This window comes from Salmo salar, chromosome 17 (genome assembly GCF_965601325.2).
Source record: "Salmo salar chromosome 17, fSalSal1, whole genome shotgun sequence".
NCBI classification, from domain to species: domain Eukaryota; kingdom Metazoa; phylum Chordata; class Actinopteri; order Salmoniformes; family Salmonidae; genus Salmo; species Salmo salar.
Window position 1 is genome coordinate 54,993,250 of NC_138307.1, and position 23,815 is coordinate 55,017,064.

Genomic DNA, 23,815 nt, shown 5'->3' on the forward strand with positions numbered 1-23,815 from the left:
GAAAATAACATCTTACTATGGTCAGGACGTGACAGACTGGTACTATCTATATATATATATATATATATATATATATATATATATATATATATATATATATATATATCACATTGAATATAATGAATCTATAATCCCAGATACCCGGTGAACAGATTAGATTGAATAGGGTCCTCAGTACCTGTGTGGTGTGGCTGTCCGTGTCTTCGCTTGTCCTGACCAGGCCCGTGTGATGAAGAAAGGCTGTGAGTGGCGTTACCGAGGTGACCAGGACATAAACTGTCACCAAATTAAGTGTGGGGATAGCTGGGTTCCTAAGGGAAGGGAAAACAACAACGATAACATTAGCTAAGAAAATCAAACCCATTTATTTCAACGAGCGAATAGAGACACTTGAACATAATTGAGCTAGCTGTAAGTTTCGACTAAGGTAAACGTGTTGTTACTGGCAGAGTTGACTGACCAATCACCCTGTGCCACATCACGAACATCTCCCAGCTTGGTGCGGGGCGATCCACAGGCAGATGGATTTATGTGTAATGCCAGCCCTGAAACAAAACACGGTAACAGAGAAACACACACAAGTGATGACAGACATTAAGCTGTAACTAGTGACGACAGAGACGGTTGAATTTAGCATCTATCCTAGACTGTCACAAGGGGTTGTCATCAGGGCCGTTATCCGAGGTGGAGTAAAGCAGTTTATTTTTGCTGAGTTTGCATCTCTTGTGCTGGTTATGAGTTATGAAATAGCAGAGCAGCTGTGTGTGTGTCCTTGCCTAATAAGTGTCAACCCCTATACACGCTTCACTTTGCATTTCAACAGCCCACTGGGCACAGCCAATTCAACATTGAATCCAAGTTGGTTCAACGTAATTTCATTGAAATGATCTGGAAACAACGTTGATTCAACCAGTGTGTGCCCAGTGGGAGGGAGTGAGAGCGTGTTGTCATTCTCTGGCACTGTACTGCTAATGAAATTCTCCACCAGTGGAAGCGTGTAGAGAGAGGGTGTGTGCTCTAAGGCCCAAATCACTATCAGTCCTGGGCTTGATCCCAACTCCTCTCACATCCCCCGGACTCAAATCACTGGCCAGAGAAGGATGAACAAAGCACTCAAATTCAAATCAGTTCTACTGGTAATTCACATCCCTCCCATATGACATCTGAATCACAATCTAACGTTCAATATTTCCAAGTTCTAATGGTGCTAGACTAAATCTGAAAGACGGAGAAAACCAAACCACACAACACTGTATTCCCTGAAACCACACAACACTGTATTCCCTGAAACCACACAAAACCCTGAATTAGGCCCAAACCAGGAAACAGACCCCCCTGTCCCTCCTCTCCTCCTGTAACATGGCAGTGATTGTTGGTTGTGCCTGCGTCAGTCAGATTCACTCTGCCTTTTGTAAGATAAAGCATGATCTCAAACAAAGGACGGGCAGAGACCTGGGTCCTGGTCTAAGGAAGAGGGGTGTGGGCGGTCAAAAGGAACTGAAGAGGGACTGTGAGGGGGTCTGCAGAACTTCAAGGTGAAAGGGGGCAATTGAGGAGGAGACACCAGCCTTCAACCGGGACTGCACCAATGTCAACATTTGTGTTGGAGACGAGCCAAAAAGAAAGGACAATATTGTTATAGATGTGGGAGACAGGGAAGAGACACTAAACAAAGAGTAAAGAGGTAGAGGAGAACAGACAGAGGGCCCTCAGTTACTATCTTCGTCAAGCCCATTGGTTGTCAGTATCTTCCTTCTGAGTTATAATGAAGATAAGTGCCCTTGACGCACTTATATATTTTGCCCAAAGCTCCTCACTCACTCAATCCATCATCTTTCTTTTCATGTGGTTCAAACGGAGGATGAATATAAGCAGAGATGCATTGGGTCATTATTAACAAGCTCTCACCCGATCGTTACTGTGATTATAAAAGTGCCATCTTATTTTGGGCTTCTCAGAAAGGCGAATTATAGAGAGAGTGTGACGCTCGTCGTAGGGAGAAGTAGACCAAAGCGCAGTGTGGTAAGTGCTCATGATATTTCTTTATTTAACTCAGAACACTAAATCAAAACAATAAACAATGGAAAACGAACGTCACGTTCTGTAGGCTAACTAAGCTGTACAAAAACAAGATCCCACAACTGAAGGAGGGGAAAAGGGCTGCCTAAGTATGATTCCCAATCAGAGACAACAATAGACAGCTGCCTCTGATTAGGAACCATACTCGGCTGAACACAAAAAAATGTAAAACATAGAATGGCATAGAATGCCCACCCCACATCACACCCTGACCTAACCCAAAAAAGAGAAAATAAACGGCAATCGAAGGTCAGGGCGTGATAGTACCCCCCGAAAGGTGCGGACTCCCGGCCGCAAACCTGAACCTATAGGGGAGGGTTCGGGTGGACATCTACTCTTGCGGCGGCTCTGGTTCGGGGCGTAGCCCCCACTCCGCCCGCTGATCCCTCCGCTTTTGTCTCGCCGGAGGAACCAAACCGTGGATCATCGCCGGAGGCTCAGAACTGGAAACCCCTGCTGAAGACTCTGGACTGCAGACCGCCGCTGAAGACTGTGGACTGCAGGCCGTCTCAGGAGGTTCCGGACTGTAGGCCGTCTCAGGAGGTTCCGGACTATAACACGTCTCTGAAAGCTCTGGACTGGGAACTGTCGCCGGATGCTCTGGACTGGGAACTGTCGCCAGACGCTCTGGACTGGGAAGGCGCACTGGAGGCCTGATGTGTGGGGCTGGCACAGGTGGCGCCAGACTGGTATCATGCACCTCAGGGTGAGTGCGAGGAGCATGCACAGGACGTACTGGACTGGGGAGGCGCTCTGGGGGAGTGCGAGGAGGAGGCACATGATATACTGGACCGTGGAGGCACACTGAAGGTCTCGAGCGTAGAGCTGGCACAACCCGTCCTGGCTGGATGCTTACTTTAGCCCGGCAAGTGCGGGGCGTGGGCACAGGACAAACTGGGCTATGCAGGCGCACTGGCGACACAGTGCGTAGAACTGCCGCAGGATATCCTGGACCGAGGAGGCGTACTGGAGACCAGGAGCGCTGACTGGCACAATCCTTCCTGGCTGAACGCTCAGTTTAGCCCGGCAAATGCGGGGCGCAGACACAGAGCGCACCGGGCTATGAATGCGCACCGGAGATACGGTGCGCACCGGGGATACGGTGCGCATCACCGCATAACACGGTACCTGACTGTTCATACGCTCCCCACGGTAAGCATGGGGAGTTGGCTCAGGTCTCCACCCTGACTCTGCCAATCTCCCCGTGTGCCCCCCCCAAAAAAGTTTTTGGGGGCTGCCTTTTGTGCATCCATCGTTGCCGTGCTAGTTCCTCGTAACGTTGCCGTTCCTCTCTCGCTGTCTCCACCTGCTTCCATGGCAGGGTCTTGTCCCCTGCCATTACCTCCTCCCAGGTCCAGGACGTCCTCCACTCTCTCCTTTCCCTGGCCCAGGATCCCTGCTCCTCCTGGGCACACTGCTTGGTCCTTTTGTGGTGGGATCTTCTGTGACGCTCGTCGTAGGGAGAAGTAGACCAAAGCGCAGCGTGGTAAGTGCTCATGATATTTCTTTATTTAACTCAGAACACTAAATCAAAACAATAAACAATGGAAAACGAACGTCACGTTCTGCAGGCTAACTAAGCTGTACAAAAACAAGATCCCACAACTGAAGGAGGGGAAAAGGGCTGCCTAAGTATGATTCCCAATCAGAGACAACAATAGACAGCTGCCTCTGATTAGGAACCATACTCGGCTGAACACAAAAAAATTGAAAACATAGAATGGCATAGAATGCCCACCCCACATCACACCCTGACCTAACCCAAAAAAGAGAAAATAAACGGCAATCGAAGCCCTGCAACCCTTTGAACAAAACAAACCACTGTAACAATGCCTCCTAGTAGGAGGGGGTGTGTAGGAATCAGGAGCAGGAGAGCAGAGAAGTTCCAATGGCACACAACGTTTAATCCAGCGGTCCCGAAAGCACAATACAAACAAATGGGAAAACACGCACAAACGTAGTCGCCACCCACAGGTAATAACCTGCGCACACGGAGGAGAAACCTCGACTCCACAAACAAAGTCTCGTAATCACACGGTAAACATTTACCGAAAATATAAACGAAACCCCGTGGTGCAGGCACGCACCCCTTACATGCAAATACACAACAAATAATCCCGCACAAAGCCTAGCCTGCAGCGGGGTGTATATAAACCCCCCGAAATCAACTAAACTTCAACACAGGTGTGAAAAAACAGACAGACACAAACTAAAAGGAAAATGGGATTGGTGGCAGCTAGTAGGCCGGCGATGACGACCGCCGAGCACCGCCCGAACAGGGAGAGGAGCCACCTTCGGTGGAAGTCATGACAACCATGTATCTTCTCCAAAATTCATCGTCAGCTAATCATCTACGGTTTCCACGGATACAACTTTAATAGTATGATAAGTACTTCAATTTATACAAGTTTATACAAGTTATACAAGTCTAATTACGTATGGGTCATTTCCATAAAAACCCATCTGTATTTAAATGTCTGCTAGCAACAGCCCAAATCTCTACTTTAAGGAACTCAAAGAGCTCGCCTGAAAACTAAAGATTGTCTGGAAACAGGTGATGACTCACCTAGGTCGTGTTCATCAGGGCACACAACTGAAAATGTTTTCAACGTTTCTTATTGGACAAGTCTCCCCCGTTTCAGTCAGTTTTCTTCAGTTTGGTGCATAATGAACACGGCCCAGATATCGTGTATCACTCAGCGCTCCACCTGTAGACTCACCTACTAGCCGGCTGTCTGTCTGGAAGCGACAGAGCCCGTCCACATCAGAGAAGGCCCCCACCAGCCCAGGTATCATGTTGACCTGAGGAGATGACAGATTGGATCCAAAAGGCAACGAATGAAAGTTATTGGACTTGTTTGCAGTTGAGGCAAGAGGACTTAACCAGGTCCCAGATCTGTTTGTGCTGTCTTGCCAACTCCTATAGACCATAGTACTAGCAACAAACAGACCTGGGACCAGGCTAAGGATGGTCCTATGCGGTCTGATGTTATGGGATGTTAGTGTTATAGGAGGGTGTGTAAAGGAGAGAGCGAGAAGGGAACGTGATGTTTGTTGTTGGAATTTACTGTGTTTTCCTGTCGTGTTTGAACTGAGATCCACCATCTCAGGATAGAGCCATTTTCACAGAATTATTTCTTGGAAGCCGGCTTTCAAAAATATTAGTCCCAGCTTCCAAAAATATTTTCTAGAAGAATCTCTGGGTGGATCTGATTACACATGGATATTAGAAAGAAACTGGGGGTCGTTAGGGGATCAGGCTTCACTGCTGGGGTTTGAGGAGACTGTGTTACACCAATATGAAACCCATTCAACCATCATACCCATGTCGGTCAACATTCTGACATGGGGTAACATTCCCACATAGGTCATCAACGTTCCTGTATGAGACAACCTTCCAGTTGAGCATTCCCGTACAGTGTGTGTGTAGCTGGTCTCACCCTCTGATGGGGCTGCAGATGGGAGAAGGTCACTCTCCTCAGACAACTCTTCTCCGAACCGCTCAGACACACCAACACACTCCACTCCACACTGCCACCTAGGAGTGAGGGAGAGGGGGAAAGGAGAGGGAACGAATAAGAGATCAGTAAGCATCTTGTACAAATAAATGAAGCTTTGAAACCATACCAAATACAGTGCTCCAACTGTGTGAGAGACAAATAGAAATAGACAGAGAGAGGCAGAGAGAAACAGAAATAACAGAAATTGAGAGAGAGAGAGAGAGAGAGAGAGAGAGAGAGAGAGAGAGAGAGAGAGAGAGAGAAAAACATCTGTTAGCGATTGTACAGCCAGTATTTGGAGAGGAGAGGAAACGTGGTGGTGCTTTTGGCCAGAACCATGGCTGTTTTGGTCTCAGTGTTCTGAAGCATTGAGAATAGGAGGAAGTGACTTAACAGCTATTATGGCAGCCTAGAGATGAATGGATAGCAAGAACTTAACCTTTGTGTGTGTGTGTCCGTGTGTCTAAGTGTGTGTGTGTGTGTGTGTGTGTGTGTGTGTGTGTGTGTGTGTGTGCATAAATATACACCTACCTCTGTGTCTGTATATCAAATTTATTTTTATATAGCCCTTCGTACATCAGCTGATATCTCAAAGTGCTGTACAGAAACCCAGCCTAAAACCCCAAACAGCAAGCAAAGCATGTGAAAGAAGCACGGTGGCTAGGAAAAACTCCCTAGAAAGGCCAAAAACCTAGGAAGAAACCTAGAGAGGAACCAGGCTATGAGGGGTGGCCAGTCCTCTTCTGGCTGTGCAGGGTGGATATTATAACAGAACATGGTCAAGATGTTAAAATGTTAAAATGTTCATAAATGACCAGCATGGTCAAATAATAATAATCATAGTAGTTGTCGAGGGTGCAACAAGCACGTCCGGTGAACAGAGAGAGATTAAGTGTGTGTAGTGTTCTTTGTAACCTATAATCATTGCTTTCAAGTCCTGCAACAGCTCCCATATGTCTGAGTTGACCCTGATATAGCCCAGAGCCCCAGACCTTCAGAACAGCACACAGACAGACAGACAGACAGACAGACAGACAGACAGACAGACAGACAGACAGACAGACAGACAGACAGACAGACAGACAGACAGACAGACAGACAGACAGACAGACAGACAGACAGACAGACAGACAGACAGACAGACAGACAGACAGACAGACAGACAGACAGACAGACAGACAGACAGACAGACAGACAGACAGACAGACAGACAGACAGACAGACAGACAGACAGACAGACAGACAGACAGACAGACAGACAGACAGACAGACAGACAGACAGACAGACAGACAGACAGACAGACAGACAGACAGACAGACAGACAGACAGACAGACAGACAGACAGACAGACAGACAGACAGACAGACAGACAGACAGACAGACAGACAGACAGACAGACAGACAGACAGACAGACAGACAGACAGACAGACAGACAGACAGACAGACAGACAGACAGACAGACAGACAGACAGACAGACAGACAGACAGACAGACAGACAGACAGACAGACAGACAGACAGACAGACAGACAGACAGACAGACAGACAGACAGACAGACAGACAGACAGACAGACAGACAGACAGACAGACAGACAGACAGACAGACAGACAGACAGACAGACAGACAGACAGACAGACAGACAGACAGACAGACAGACAGACAGACAGACAGACAGACAGACAGACAGACAGACAGACAGACAGACAGACAGACAGACAGACAGACAGACAGACAGACAGACAGACAGACAGACAGACAGACAGACAGACAGACAGACAGACAGACAGACAGACAGACAGACAGACACACAATCTGGAATTTGGTGATTTTAGGGGCAAGGTCATTTGGCCTTCAAGAGGTGCTCAATCTGCTAGGGCACCAAGGCCATCTGCTAGGGCACCAAGCCCATCTGCTAGGGCACCAAGGCCATCTGCTAGGGCACCAAGCCCATCTGCTAGGGCACCAAGCCCATCTGCTAGGGCACCAAGGCCATCTGCTAGGGCACCAAGGCCATTAACCAAAATAGCCAATGACATTTATTTAAAAAACAAAAAACAGTAGCTTTTCTGTTAATAAAAACATAAGTGTATGTAAATGTATACAAATAATTAAACTGCATGTGTAGGTGATAGCCTTTGGCTATAGCCTGTCATGTCCAGATCGATGCTGACATGAGGGAGGCACCTGAAAATGTAACCAAACTTTAATGAGACTTTTAATTATATATTGATATATATCAGTGGAGGCTCCTCAGAGGAGGAAGGGGAGGACCAACCTCATCAGTGAAATATCATAAAAATAAAAATAGTGAAACATGAAAAAAGTCATAATTTTTAGGTAAAACTATACTAAATATATTAATGTGTCACCAAATAATTCATTAAAATACACTGTTCGGCAATGAAGGTGTACAGTAACTTCAATAGCACTGTCTGGGGTAGCACCATGGTGTAGCCGGAAGACAGCCAGCTTCCATCCTCCTCTGGCTACACTGACTTCAATACAAAACCTAGGAGGCTCATAGGCCTCACCCCCTTCCATAGACATACATGGTAATTATGACCACTTCCAGGGAACGTCCTCCAACCAATCAAAGCTTTTGCAGTATGAACTGACATGTTGTCCATTCAATCATAGGATTAGGATCAGAGAATGAACATAGTGTGTTGTATAGGGATTGTGCCACAGAGCATTATGGGGGTTCTATGTTGAGAAGTTTGGTGACATTGTTGGATAGAGATTGAGAGTGAAGAGTGATAGTTGAGCATTTTTTGGATATTATTCAATTCAAATTCTTTTTTTTTTTAATTACAGGAGACAGAGGAGATATATTATAAATAGTTTTCTTGGTTTTAGAACTATATTTTTGTGTCCAGTTAGTGCAATTTATTTAAATTTGCCTTGCTAACTTTAGCAGCAAGTAGCAGTAGCTAGCTAGCTAGCAGCATGAGCGTGCAGTTTTCTCTGCCAGAATGAATAACGCTACCGAAAATGTTGTGGACAGTTTTGTTGAAGAACCCCTTTCATTCTCTGTGGTACACGGAAAAGGTGAGACTTAAAACCGAGGGTCAACCTCTGCCTGAGATCAGTTTCATGAAGAAGGACGAAAAGGTGAGGGAGTTCAATACCAACTGGTATCAAAAGTATAGCTGGTTAACAGGGAGCCTTTCATCAAGCTGCCTGTATTGCTGGCCTTGCCTGATTTTTGGAAAGTCTGAGTCTTGGTCGAAAGATGGGTACAGTGACCTGAAAAACATCAATCGTTCAGCTAAACAGCAAAACAAAAGCAGGGAGCATATAAATACCCATATCAGACTTAAGTTTCTGGGAAAAAGCCGCATCGATGTAATGGACGTATTCAAACTGCGCAACACAAGGGGAAAGTAAGAAGAAACAGGGATGTATCACTGCAATTTTGGGCATGCAAGGATTAGCTTTTAGAGGACACGACGAAAGGGAAAGTTCCATTTATAAGGGCAACTACAAGGAGCTTTCAGAGGTAATACCACGTTATGATGCGTTACTTGCTGAACATATGGAACTTTCTACTGTCTTTTCTGGGATGTCGAAATCAATTCAGAATGATTTGATAGCTTCCATCGCATCATCCATTAAAAGTGAGATTAAAAGAGAGGTGGACGCTGCACTGTTTTTTGCATGGCAAAGGGACGAAACCACAGACATCAGCTGTCGCTCGCAGTTGTTAGTTACCATCAGGTATGTGGATGATGAGGGCTTTATTCAGGAACGTATCTTGGGCTACTTTGATCTGTCAAGTGGGTGAGATGCACAGTCTGTGTTTGACTTTGTGAATTCTGAGATGTCTGAGTTTAACTTCATGGAGAAACTTGATACCCAAACCTATGAAGGTGCTGCTGTAATGGCTTCTGACTTAAATGGCCTACAGGCAAACCGGCTCAATTTAATTCAGAGTCAGAGCACCAAGTTCATTCCCAAAGTTAAGGTTTTCTTTGCGACACTGGGCGGTTTCACCACTTTGTTTTACAAGTCGACCAAGAGGGTGATGTTGCTTGAACAGGCTGGATGTGCACGCTTGCCAAAAAATGCACCAACATGTTGGAATTTCACTTCTAGAATTGTAAAAAGCTATGAGCAACTGAAGGACACATTCACCCATATCACAGAGCACCCTACCATGGATGATGATACTGTGTCATGGGCAGATGGGTTCAAGGCAAAGCTGGAAGATGTTGATTTTATTTTTTCACTTCTAACTTTTGAGGAGATATTTGCTCACACAGATGTTGTATTTGGTGAATGCACCATTTTGTAAGTCGCTCTGGATAAGAGCGTCTGCTAAATGACTTAAATGTAAATGTAAATGTAAATGTAAATTTGACATAGTGCAGCAGCAAGCCATGGATGTAGCCTACTGTAAGAGAATAATAGAGAATCTGTCAAGAAGAATGGAGGAGCACAAGTCTGATGTAGCATTCAGTGCCATATATGAGAAGGCAGCAAGCATGACAGAGGATCCAGAGACCATGCACAAGAGGAAGCGTCGGAAGGACACACAGGATGTAAGGCACACCTATAAGTCACTGTATGACTCAATTCATGATAACATCAAGTCTCCGATAGCACAGAGGTACAAAAGCCTGGACAGCATGTGATTCCTGGAGTTGTTAGATGGTAATACATTTGATTCATTCAAGAGAAAATTTGGTGTTGCCATAGAGTTACATTAGACGTGCCCATCCAAGAAGGCTCAAGGTCATTGGCCACAGATAAATGACGTCAAATCACGATATATGTACTGTAGCTTTGATTGGACTGATCATGTCACCATCATACTTTCAAAATCTTAGCTAGCAGTCAATATCATGAAGCAAGTTGACAATCTACTGGCAAATCCTTTTCAATCCTTTTCAATCCTTGTCAAATAAAGAGAAATAATGAAGAGAAATTATATATAAAACGGATCGGTGATCATTGGACAAAAACATTACACAACAAGTTGGAAATCGCAAATTCAACAATGAGTGGTTTGGAAGGAATCAGTGGCTAACTGCAAGCATTTCAAAGCAATCACTAGCCTGATATTCAGTGGAATGGGTGCATGGTCCAAGTCTGAGTTTAAGGGTCTCTATTTCAAGCTTAAAAGGATAAACATTCAACATTGGCCATGCTGTCAATCCAGGATAATTTCTGCCGCGCTCAAAACAACTGAAAACTCGGAACTGAGAAATCTCAGACTTCAAGACAATAGGGAACTTGTGAAAAAAAACTAGCTCCGACTGGGAAAATGCGTTTTGAATGGTCATCAAACTCCGAATTCCAAGTCAGAAACTCGGGCCTCTTTCTAGAGCTGAAGATCTGAAGATCACTGACGTCATGATTCAACCTTGTTTTTTTCCCGAGTTCCTAGTTCTCTTGAAAGCACCATAAATCCAGAGAATGCCACACTTTGATGACAAAAATGTATCACAACGGACCGCCGTGCCATCTTCCTGTTCAAGTGAGCACAGCACAACAACGTCCAAAATTATGTCTTCTATACTGCTGCATAAATTATGTAATATGCCAGGGAGATATGTATAATGTAGCTAAGAAAGTAATACTAAGTGTATGTTGTGTAGTAAGCCCATGTGCCTTACTCTAATAATTTGGTCCCTTTTCCCCTCATAACTTAGTCTACTGTTCTGACTTGCTGGTGCACATTTAGCCTATAGCCTGTTTTAGAAAAATGTCGTCATCAAATATTGTAAGAGCTTTCATTGTCTGCTTATATGCCCCCTTTATTTATCCTACGGTTCTGACTTGGTGTACAGGGAGAATACTGTAAGAACGGCCCATGTTCTGAATTCTGTCGCTGTACATTTCAAAAGTCCTGAACAAATAGTTATATTGACTACGTCCGTTGTCGCTCGATCATTAATGTCTTAATCAAAATTACGGATTGCCTCTTATCCGCCCGTCGTCCCCTTATAACATAGTTTGTACATCTCAATTGTCAGTAGAAACCAAATTTTTTTAAGCAAGTCAGCCATATCTGCTATGTTTCTTTAAAAGGCAGTACGTTTTGTTGAATGAACTGTTTCGCTGCCAGACAAGGCTCCACTGATAGCCAGGTGTAGTAGTGGTAAGGTGTTGCGACAGGTTTTGAGACTCTGCTGTTGGGACGGCTTTATGTAGGCCCTAACAGTGTGTGGGCACCGTTTGACAACGTTACAATGCAATTAATGTATTGTTTAGTGTTGTGTTGTGACTTTGCTGGCATGCATCGAAAACATTTTGGGGGGAGTTTGCCCCACCAAGATGTACATGCTAAAATCGCCACTGTGTCAAGGGTGGCTCAAGGAAGCAGGAGAGGCTGAGTCAAGCGCAGGAGACAGAAAATCCGTGAACACACTTTTAATAAGTATTCACAAAGTCCAAACACGGTAGGGCAGGGCGCAATAAAAACACACGCTCCAAAACCCCCAGCTGAATACTAAGCAGGGACGCAGCCCACAAAACCTCAGTGGTAAACAAAAAACACAAGCAGAGGGAAAACACTCGCTCCTCTAACTACCACAGTCCTAACATAGAACAATTACGCACAAAACACAAACCTACCTAGCTAGACTAAATACCCCCCCCCCCCCACTAATAACTAAAACAAAACAGGTGCGTGCCTAACCTAGACCTAACCAACAGAAAGTGAAACAGAGGATCGATGGCAGCTAGTAGGCCGGCGACGACGGGCGAGGAGGGGCGCCACCATCCGTCGGTGTCGTGACAGTACCCCCCCCTGACGCGCGGCTCCCGCAGCGCACCGACGCCGGCCTCGAGGACGCCCCGGAGGGCGAGGCGCAGGGCGATCCGGATGGAGGCTGTGGAACTCCCGGATTAGCGCTGGGTCCAATATGTCCTCCACCGGTACCCAGCACCTCTCCTCCGGGCCGTACCCCTCCCAGTCCACGAGGTACTGCAGGCCCCTCACCCGGCGTCTGGAGTCCAAGATGGACCGGACTGTGTACGCCGGGACCCCCCGATGTCCAGGGGAGGCGGAGGGACCTCCTGCACCTCATTGTCCTGCAGCGGACCAGCTACCACTGGCCTGAGGAGAGACACATGAAACGAGGGGTGAATACGATAATAAGAAGGAAGTTGTAACCTGTAACACACCTCGTTTATTCTCCTCAGGACTTTAAATGGCCCCACAAACCGCAGACCCAGTTTCCGGCAGGGCAGGCGGAGGGGCAGGTTCCGGGTCGAGAGCCAGACTCTCTCCCCTGGGGTAAACACGGGGGCCTCACTGCGGCGAAGGTCAGCGCTCTCTTTTTGTCGTCCCCTGGCCCGTTCCAGGGATTCCTGGACGGCGTCCCAGGTCTCCCTAGAGCGCTGGACCCATTCCTCTACCGCAGGGGCCTCCGTCTGGCTCTGATGCCATGGCCCCAGGACCGGCTGATAACCCAACACACATTGGAAAGGCGACATGTTGGTAGAGGTGTGGCGCAGAGAGTTCTGAGCCATTTCAGCCCATGGAACGAACCTCGCCCACTCCCCTGGCCAGTCCTGGCAGTAGGACCGCAGAAACCTGCCCACCTCCTGATTTATCCTCTCTACCTGCCCATTAATTTCGGGGTGAAAACCTGAGGTCAAACTGACTGAAACCCGCGGTCGCTCCATAAACGCCCGCCACACTCGGGACGTGAATTGGGGGCCTCGATCTGAGACGATATCCTCAGGCACCCCGTAGTGCCGGAAGACGTGGGTGAATAGAGCTTCCGCGGTCTGCTGAGCCGTAGGAAGACCAGGTAAAGGGAGCAGACGGCAGGACTTAGAGAACCGGTCCACAACGACCAGGATCGCGGTGTTGCCCTGAGACGGTGGGAGATCGGTGAGGAAATCCACCACCAGGTGGGACCATGGACCAGGGGCTGTAATTTCCCTCTAGGCAGGTGCCTAGGAGCCTTACTCTGAGCGCACACCGAACAGGAGGAGACATAGCGCCTCACGTCCTTCACCAAGGTGGGCCACCAGTATTTCCCACTAAGACCACACAACATCCGCTCAATCCCTGGGTGACCCGAGGAGGGTAGCGTGTGCGCCCACCGAATCAAACGATCGCGAACACCGAGCGGGACGTACTTATGACCCACGGGACACTGAGGAGGAGTAGGTTCCGCCCGTAACGCCCGCTCGATATCCGCGTCCACCTCCCAGACCACCGGTGCCACATGGCAGGAGGCTGGAAGTATGGGAGTGGGATCGGTGGACCGTTCCTCGGTGTCATGGAGACGAGACAGTGCGTCGGCCTTAGTGTTCCGGGAACCTGGGATGTACGAGATCGTAAACTGAAATCTCGTAAAGAACATCGCCCACCTGGCTTGACGAGGGTGTCTCCTCGCCACCTGGATGTACTCCAGATTACGGTGGTCAGTCCAGATGAGAAAAGGGTGACGCACCCCCTCAAGCCAATGTCTCCACACCTTCAGGGCTCTTACCACAGCCAGCAACTCCCTGTCCCCCACATCATAGTTACGCTCCGCATGACTCAACTTCTTAGAGAAGAAGGCACAGGGGCGAAGCTTGGGGGGGTGCCTGAGCGCTGGGATAGCACGGCTCCTACCCCAGCCTCGGACGTGTCCACCTCCACTATGAATGGCAAAGAGGGATCCGGATGCGCCAGCACTGGAGCATCGGTGAACAGAGCCTTCAGGCGACTAAAGGCCCTGTCTGCCTCCGCTGACCACCGCAACCGCACCGGGCCCCCCTTCATCAGTGAGGTAATGGGAGCCGCCACCTGCCCAAAGCCCCGGATAAACCTCCGGTAGTAATAGGCAAATCCCAAGAACCGCTGCACCTCCTTCACCGTGGTGGGAGTCGGCCAATTACGCACGGCCGAGATGCGGTCACATTCCATCACCACCCCGGATGTGGAAATGCGATACCCCAGAAAAGAGACGGCTGGCTTGGAAAACTCACATTTCTCAGCCTTGACGTATAAGTCATGCTCATCCAGTAGCCCAAGCACTTTGCGCACCAGAGACATGTGCGCGTCGCGTGTAGTGTAGTAGATCAGAATATCATCGATGTACACCACTACACCCTGACCGAGCAGGTCCCGGAGAATCTCATCCACAAAGGATTGGAAGACTGCGGGAGCATTCTTTAACCCATACGGCATGACGAGGTACTCATAATGGCCAGATGTGGTACTAAATGCAGTTTTCCACTCGTCCCCTCCTTGGATACGCACCAAATTATACGCACTCCTGAGATCCAATTTCGTGAAGAAGCGCGCCCCGTGAAATGACTCCACCGCCGTGGCGATGAGAGGTAGTGGGTAACTGAAACCCACCGTGATAGAATTTAGACCTCTATAGTCAATGCACGGGCGCAGACCTCCCTCCTTCTTCTTCACAAAAAAGAAGCTCGAGGAGACGGGTGAGTTGGAGGCCGAATGTATCCCTGCCTCAAAGACTCAGTGACGTATGTTTCCATAGCCACTGTCTCCTCCTGAGACAGGGGATACACGTGACTACGGGGAAGTGCAGCGCCCACCTGGAGGTTTATCGCACAGTCTCCTCGTCGATGAGGTGGTAATTGGGTCGCCTTCGTTTTACTGAAGGCGATAGCCAAATCGGCATACTCTGAGGGAATGTGCACGGTAGAGACTTGGTCTGGACTCTCCACCGTAGTCGCACCGACAGAAACTCCTATGCATCTGCCCGAGCACTCCTTTGACCACCCCTTAAGAGCCCCCTGTCTCCACGAAATCTGAGGGTTGTGAGTAGCTAGCCAGGGGATCCCTAGAACCACTGGAAACACCGGGGAATCAATGAGGAAGAGACTGATACTCTCCTCATGACCCCCCCGCATTACCATGACCAGTGGCACAGTGACCTCCCTGACCAGCCCTGACCCTAGTGGTCGACTGTCTAAGGCGTGTACGGGGAAGGGGAATCCCTAACTTAGCAGCAACCCCACGGTCCATAAAACTCCCTGCCGCGCCTGAATCGACTAGCGCCTTAAGCCGGGAGTGAGGAGAAAAACAAGGAAAGGACACTAACGCATACATGTGACTGACAGGGGGCTCTGGGTGAGGCTGGTGCTGACTCACCTGAGATGTCAAAGGAGTGCTCTGCCTGCCTTCTGGACTCCTGGGTGAGCTTCTCCAGCACCGGTCCACAGTGTGCCCTCTGCGACCACAGGAGGTGCAGGAGCGGACTCCCCTCCAGTCTTCCTGGCTGCAGCCCCCCCTATCTCCATAGGCGTGGGAGCAGGAGGGCTGGAAGGTGGAATGAGCAGGGCCCGGTTCGGACGCCCGCGGGCGGCCAGCAGATTGTCCAGTCGAATGGACAGGTCAATCAGCTGGTCCAGGGTGATGGTCGTGTCCCGACAGGCTAACTCCCGGCGGACATCCTCCCTCAGACTACACCGGTAGTGATCTATAAGGGCCCTCTCATTCCACCCCGCTCCCGCGGCCAGGGTCCGGAACTCTAGAGCAAAGTCCTGCGCGCTCCTCGTCTCCTGTCTCAGGTGAAATAGCCGCTCACCCGCCGCTTTCCCCTCCGGGGGATGATCGAACACTGCCCGGAAACGGCGGGTGAACTCCGGGTAGTTGTCCCTGGCTGAGTCCGGACTGTCCCACACGGCGTTGGCCCATACCAGGGCTCTACCCGTGAGACACGAGACGAGGACGCTGACACTCTCCTCCCCCGAGGGAGGGGGACGAACGGTCGCCAGGTATAACTCCAACTGGAGGAGGAAGCCCTTACACCCAGCGGCCGTCCCATCGTACTCCCTGGGGGGGGGCCGAGTTTCACCCCACTGGTACTGGGTGCTATGGGTGCTGGTTGGGGCGCAGGCTGTTGAACCGCCGCATTAGTGGGTCCGAGAGCGCTTCGGTCCCAACTCTCCATGCGCGCCAACACCTGTTCCATGGCGGTGCCCAGACGGTGGAGCAGGGTGGAGTGTTGGGCAACTCTTTCCTCCATGGACGGGGCTGGCGCTGAAGCTCCTGCTGACTCCATTAGATGGGTGCGTAATTCTGTCAAGGGTGGCTCAAGGAAGCAGGAGAGGCTGAGTCAAGCGCAGGAGACAGAAAATCTGTGAACACACTTTTAATAAGTATTCACAAAGTCCAAACACGGTAGGGCAGGGCGCAATAAAAACACACGCTCCAAAACCCCCAGCTGAATACTAAGCAGGGACACAGCCCACAAAACCTCAGCGGTAAACAAAAAACACAAGCAGAGGGAAAACACTCGCTCCTCTAACTAACACAGTCCTAACATAGAACAATTACGCACAAAACACAAACCTACCTAGCTAGACTAAATACCATTTACATTTACATTTACGTCATTTAGCAGACGCTCTTATCCAGAGCGACTTACAAATTGGTGCATTCACCTTATGATATCCGATTTATTCACCTTATATTCAGCCCAAGGGCACAACGGCCACTTTGGCCACAAGGGATACATTTTCTGCCTAACAAGGGGGCATCGACAGCCATGGCCGCTGATGCCGACAGGGAATTCAAGCCCTGACACACAAGCACGCACAGTCTGCTGGGAAGTGTGCTGGGAGACTGAAAAGGCCCTCAGAGAAAACAACAACAGTAACAGTAAAAGCCAATCTCTGTCTGTCTGTTTGGGTTGGTTTGAGTAAACAGGAAATGATTGGCTCCCTCTAATCTGATGCATTCAACCCAATAAGAGACTAACACAATTAGGGCTCATCAAATTAAAGATCTGGACTCTTTCTTCCAGGAACCCTACCCTTTCATTCCAGTACGCTCCAGTTTTTAGGCCCTGATGTAGATCAGACAAATCCATTATATGGGAGACTGGGCTGGAATTTTCTGTCACACACGTAGCCTACCTTGGCAATGACACAGGCAGTGTCCCAATATTGTTAAATTGCCCCATTCCTTGTCTCCTTCATAAGCAAAGGCCACCCCTGCCAATGACACAGGCATATCCCAATACTCTTAAACATTCCCCATTCCTTGTCTCCTCTTTCCATCATAAATAAGCACACGTGCAAGGACTGAATATGACGCTTTTATAGGACACTTTTAGGTCACAGTCCTAAAGACATTTACCAGGCCCATGCTATTCAGTTTCTGGGCTGGTAAAGTCATTAAGGGTGTTGCTGTTTACCTAACGACCTGCTGGGTTCTTTGATCAGGATGACCAGGGCCCCAGTGTGGTCTACAGGCTGACCTGTCAATCGTCACACTGATGGGGTGAGTGACAGCTGGGCGTTCTGACTCACAGAGCCTGACCCCTGGGACCTGGCGATACTCTCCTCTGGATAGTAAACTCCAGGAGACACACACACAGGGACATAACACACATACTTAGTGGCACATGCACACACACAAACACGAATGTGTGTACACACACATACACACACACACACACACACACACACACACACACACACACACACACACACACACACACACACACACACACACACACACACACACACACACACACACACACACACACAGCTAATCCTTGGGACTATCCTTACTGGTAGAGCAGTGATTTATGACCCTGAATGACAAGGGTAGTTTAAACATCTGGTCTCCTATGAGTGTCCCTCTCTATCGCTCTCTCCCCCTCTACCTTCCAGTTGAACTATCCAAATGGCACTTCTGTGCTGAGCTCCAAGGATTTTCCAGTAGCGTCCTTCACTGGGTCACTGGAATACCATTCTCCTTTTCCTACTCCATAAACACACACACAGAGGGAGAGATTACAGAAAAAGTCCTGAAATAAGGCAAGAAGGAAATCTTGCCTTATTCCTCACAGTCTTTTTCTGCAATAAATCAACCTTATTTTGGCTGACTGGGATGGGTGTGTATAGTCGAAGGCAGTGTCGGCAGAAGGGAGGATAGTGAGCCCTACAAACAGCTCCACCCTCCAGGACAGTAAACCCAGCAGGGGGTGCAGACCAGGCCCTACAGACCAGGCTTTATAGCTGTTAACCCTTTAACCTCTTCCCACCCACCTGCCTGGCCAGAGCAGCAGGCCTCTCTCACACACACACCTCTGTTAACCCTGCTCTAATGCCTGTCTGTACGTCATCAGTGGCTGGAATACGGCCGTGTGCGTGTGTGTGTATGCGCGCAGGTTACTTGCCTGGGGACAAATAGCTAGTGAACGAAGCCATTGTGTGTATACTTCCTTCTCCTCACTTTACGAGAGGAAGTACATGTACATGGAATAAGTGAATAATTGTTTGTGTATGTGTGCAGGCACAGACTGTACCATATAGTATACTTAAGGTATTTATCTATTTATCTATCAGCTTCTACCTCTCTGGGACCCTTTCCACCCATTCCTTGCCTCTCATCCCTCTCCACGATCCCTCCCTCGGTCTCTTCTTCTCTCCACCCATCCTTGCTTCCCCCCTCCTTCCGTCTTAACTGTAAAACCTGCTCACTTCTCTTTATCTTACCCTAATGGAGAGCATCCTGCCTCTCTCTTTATCCTCCTTCCCCTCTTTCCTCCCTCTCCTCCCTACTTTCTTTCACCTTCTCTCCCACCACTCTCGCTCACTGCAGTCGTTTCTCAGTGTTAGCTGATGCTGTTGAAAAACCTTTCCCTTCAACCTCCATCTCTCTGTCCTTCTCTCCTTCTCTCCCTCCCTCCCTCCCTCCATCTCACCGTTGTCATGTCTCAGGGCAGTGTTGGTCTCGGCGTATCGGGACAGGCTGACCTCGTAGCCTCGCTGCTCCAGGATCCGCTGGAACAGTTGGACCTCCGTATCCGCGGCTACGTGCTGACCCGTCAACACCACGGCTTGTGTGACCTGCCCAGCCCGGTTCTGATTGGACCCCTTGACCTGAGGAAGAGGAGGGAAAGATGGATGCCAATATCAACACATAGAGAGGTCACTCCAACCACCAACAGCATTGCTGTATATTTATAAGCGATACAAACAAAGACTGTACAGACAGTCCATGAAGCCAAGACTGATCATTTCCTGGCAATTCATATGGAACTTTTTCTAATTTCAATCCTATTTGTATTACCGGCACTTAAACAATGCCACCATAAATGATTGAAACGGGCATCAAAACAGTGAACAGCACTAGGTAGTAGAGCCTGAGCCAAACAAGCTTAAACCCTTAGCGAGCGAGAGAGAAACCAGTTGTGAAGGGTTAGCTGCTCAGCTCGCTCTGTTTACACAACTCTGGGCTGGATACGCTGGATAAGGATAGCAGCAGGATCAAACTGTCATGGCTGGGGCAGGGGTGAAGGTAGGGAGGGGAGATGGAGAAAAAGTTAATCTCCTTTAGTAAGGAGAGGGAGGGCAGTTTTCACTATATCATTTCTGAAGTAGAGGGACTTTTCTTTCAGAACTGTTCGCCCCTCCCTCTCCGTTGCCTGCTCATTCATTTGTCTCTCTATCAGTCAATTCCTCTCTCTTATCCCTTTCTCCTTTTCCTTTGAATCTCTCTCTCCAGTCTTTCTATCACTCTTGCTCTCCATTTGTCCCCCCTGGTCTCTCTCTCTTCTCCCTTTAAATCACTCTCTCCAGTCTCTCTCTCTCTATACCATTCCTGTCCAGTCTCTCTATTTTCTCTCTTTCATTCCTCTCGTTCTTCCGAGGCCTGTGGTGGCGTGGCCTGTAAACGTTTCCATCTGGGAGCTGCAGGACACATCAGAGAGAATGTCACAAGACCCTCATAACTACAACCAGTCTCTCTCTCCCTTCCCATCCCCCTCCAAACAGCTCCACAGAATCCTCTCCACCCTCCAATACACCCCCACCCACAGCCCCCTCCTCTCTCTCCCTCCCCTCCCATCCCCTTCCAACCAGCTCCACAGAATCCTTTCCACCCTCCAATACACCCCCACCCACAGCGCCCTCCTCTCTCTCCCCTCCAACCAGCTCAACAGAATCCTCTCCACCCTCCAATACACACGCTCCCTCCTCCATCCTCTCTTCCCCCAGATACTAATCTCAAACATGCAATTATTCCACAGTGCTCATCCTGCTGCCTCCCTGCCTGCCAATCCGCCATGGCCCAGTTCAGACACAAACATTATTATTTCATTAGGAGATTCCCCAAATTGTTAGCCTAGGCCTAGAACTCTTTTTGTCCTCTTCAATTTTTCTTCCTCTCCCTCGCTCTCTTTCTCCCTGAGTAATAACAAATACACTCCACCACCCCTTCCTCCTCCTCTCTTCTTCCTCCTCCTCTCTTCTTCCTCCAGCAAGGAAGGAGCGAGTTTACAGTTGGCCCATAACACAGAGTGAAATATTAGAATAATATTACTTTAATAAGCGGGGAATCGAATCAAGGTGTTTATACAACAGAGGCAATCCTCTGAGCAGCGCACCTTCAATATAATCTGCAGCCGAGAGGGACTCATATTAAACACACTCATAAACTGTTTATTTGGCAGAGTGAGAACCACTGCTGGGGAAATTATGTTTCTATTGATTATACTGTTTTGGTATACACAGCACACAGCCATGAGCTCAGGTTCACCGAGGAAATTGCTTCCACTTTTTCATTTGGTAACTGATTTGATGAGGGAAGAAGTTTTTAATCAATAATGCATAATGACTCTTTGCACGTACTGAAATAGTGTTGTGAATACAGACGATTGATGATGTATTAAAAGTGTAGTTTTCCAATGGTTAACAAACTATTTACTAATGGTTTATAATGAATTTACAAGCAGCCCTTAAAATGAAGGGTTCCTCATGTTTTCTAAAATGACCTAATCTGCCAGTGCTGACATCACCAATGAGAAAAAACCTGACCCCGCCCCTCATCCCCATGACGACCCTGTGACAGACAGTGGAGCCCCTCTAGCTGTCAGAGGGGCAGTATGATTCAGTGTACAGTAGCTAGTATGTGTTGAATCCCAGTATCCCACATTTTGTCATATATTAATAGACCTGCTATCTTTAACAGTCCTGGCTGACTGGGCCCGACCTATGATCCTTCCCAACAGGTCACGCTCTCTGGTCCTTCTAGTGGTTAAAGCGTTAGGCCAGTAACCGAAAGGTAAAAATCTGTTGTTCTGCCCCTGAGCAAGGCAGTTAACCCACTGTTCCCCGGGGGCCGACGACGTGGATGTCGATTAAGGCAGCCCCCCCACACCTCTCTGATTCAGAGGGGTTGGGTTAAATGCGGAAGACACATTTCAGTTGAAGGCATTCAGTTGTACAACTGACTAGGTATCCCCCTTTCCTTTTCCCTTCCACCCCATGGCAACCCCCAGGCCATAGCCGTAGGGGTGCTGAGGGTGCTGCAGCACCCCCTGAAAAATCTGAATTAAAACATTTGGCACCAAAATGTACAGCAACCCCTCCCTCAAACTACTTCCAGTGGCTATCCCCCTGGCAACCGCTCTGATGCTAGCAGACATACGGTTATGGGGAACATCGTCACCTTAACCCCTCGCTCCAGTCCAGATGATAAAGACCCATACATACAGTACGCGAACACACTACCTAACCAATCGTGACGCTTCACTTCACTTGACCCCAGACCGCTAGACATCCTCCCCCAAATGCATTACTCAATACAGTTGATTGGCTTGAATATGACGTACAGCCAGGTTATGCTACACATTCTCTGCCACCACTGCTGAAATATGAACGCAACAGAGTGATGCGATGTCACAGCAGTGTTTGTGGAAGGTCACATGTGAACTGGGTGGCGCTCTGCTCTGGGTTGGTTTCCAGACATTTTAACCCCAACCTTCCACTACAATAGTAACTACACTGACACTGTTAGTCAATATGGGGAAAGACAGCTTTCAATGGACTGAGAGTACTACAATATTTATGAGTGACTCACGTGATCTCAGCAGCCCATACAAATCAAAGCGTTTCCATACGACTGTGAAAAGTCAACCCACATAAATCTCCCCTGGGTTCACTTCACATACCACATCCAGTGTGGGATAGTTAGCCCTCTAAGGTGGGTCTGTTAACCGTGCGCTATAATGACCGTGTTTCCCTCCATCCGTGGAGAGACGGAGGAATACAGAGGGTTAATGGGCCTTGCACTTGTTTAGAAGGAAAATAAATGTGTGAAAGTTTAGCTGTCTGGGGAGAGGGAGGAGAGAGAGAGGAAGAGAGGAAGAGAGGGAGAGATGGGGAATTATGGGACAGGAGGGCGAGCCAAAAGGAGAAAGGCCTGTTTGTGTGAGACCTGAAGGGGAGTCTGGAGAGGCCGAGGCTGGCTGTATAAGCCCTGGTTCTGGCCCTGTCTATGTGTTGGTATTCATCTGGGACTGGAAGGCCTGTTTGGTCATGCACTACCATGCTGCTTCTCTGCTTGGTTACTGGTGAAGGATCTGCCAAATAGGCTTTTCTTCTGTTCTCTACTTCTCTCTTTTATTCTCACAGTCATTCTCTCCCTGCCTCCATTTCTCATCCCTCACTCTTTTCTTCCTCCACTCCCTCTGACCCTCTATCAAAATATCCATCTGAGCCCTTCATTGCCCCGTCTTTCTGGCTCTCTTCCCCACTCTTTCCTTCCATCCCTAACCTTCTCTCTCGGTGACAGGATGTGGCTTAGTCTTACCACTGGCTCCATGGGTAGAGTTCAGTGTGTCTGAGAGGCCCAGGGTTATAAATACTCCCATCTCAGCCATGCACACAGAGACAGACAGAGAAACAGATATACCACCCACTGGCAATATATAGACACCCCTTCCATGACTCATATCACCCAGTCACATCCAAGTCCAAACACCGATATGCAGGGGTCTGCAAAATGCATATCCCCCATCCCATATAAGTCACATTCAATACATTGAGTAAGACATCTTGTTCTAAGTTGAGAGCAGTCAAAACAAATCCGAAAGTCATCATTCAATCACAACAAATGCAAATTTTACATAAACAAATAAGTAGTTAAAACATAACCGAAAGCTACATGCATAATGAATCAATGTACCCATTTTAAATATGTATCCAGAGGCAACTTGAGCATACTTCCTTATAACCGCATAACCTTACAAACAATACATCCTATTCTATACTCACAGTTTAAATACCTAACCGACAAGGCATTAACCCATATCAAATATAAACATAGACCTACACATTGGCTGGCTACTAAACATCCATTCCAAAGAGTGGTGAAGCATACAGGGATCAGACATTTACAATACAGACCTTGGACAAGAACTATGGGTACACATTGGGGACATACTGTACATGCTCTTAAAACTGCCCTACTGTACTGTAAAGTAATACACACATCAGGCAGCTGGGGCGAGCTG

At 48.3% G+C, this 23,815-nt stretch overlaps 1 protein-coding gene across 1 annotated transcript in view; it reads right to left on the reverse strand.

Moving 5' to 3' along the window:
* Window positions 1-23,815, reverse strand: part of LOC106576170 (cadherin-like and PC-esterase domain-containing protein 1) — a 79,812-nt gene that overhangs the window by 49,357 nt on the left and 6,640 nt on the right. Inside the window, exons 2-6 of the mRNA XM_014153135.3 lie at window positions 19,223-19,400; window positions 5,520-5,617; window positions 4,800-4,881; window positions 461-545; window positions 179-311 (exon numbers count right to left, since the gene is read on the reverse strand). Coding sequence (XP_014008610.2) covers window positions 179-311; window positions 461-545; window positions 4,800-4,881; window positions 5,520-5,617; window positions 19,223-19,400 — 576 coding nt within the window. The remainder of the gene's footprint in view (window positions 1-178; window positions 312-460; window positions 546-4,799; window positions 4,882-5,519; window positions 5,618-19,222; window positions 19,401-23,815) is intronic.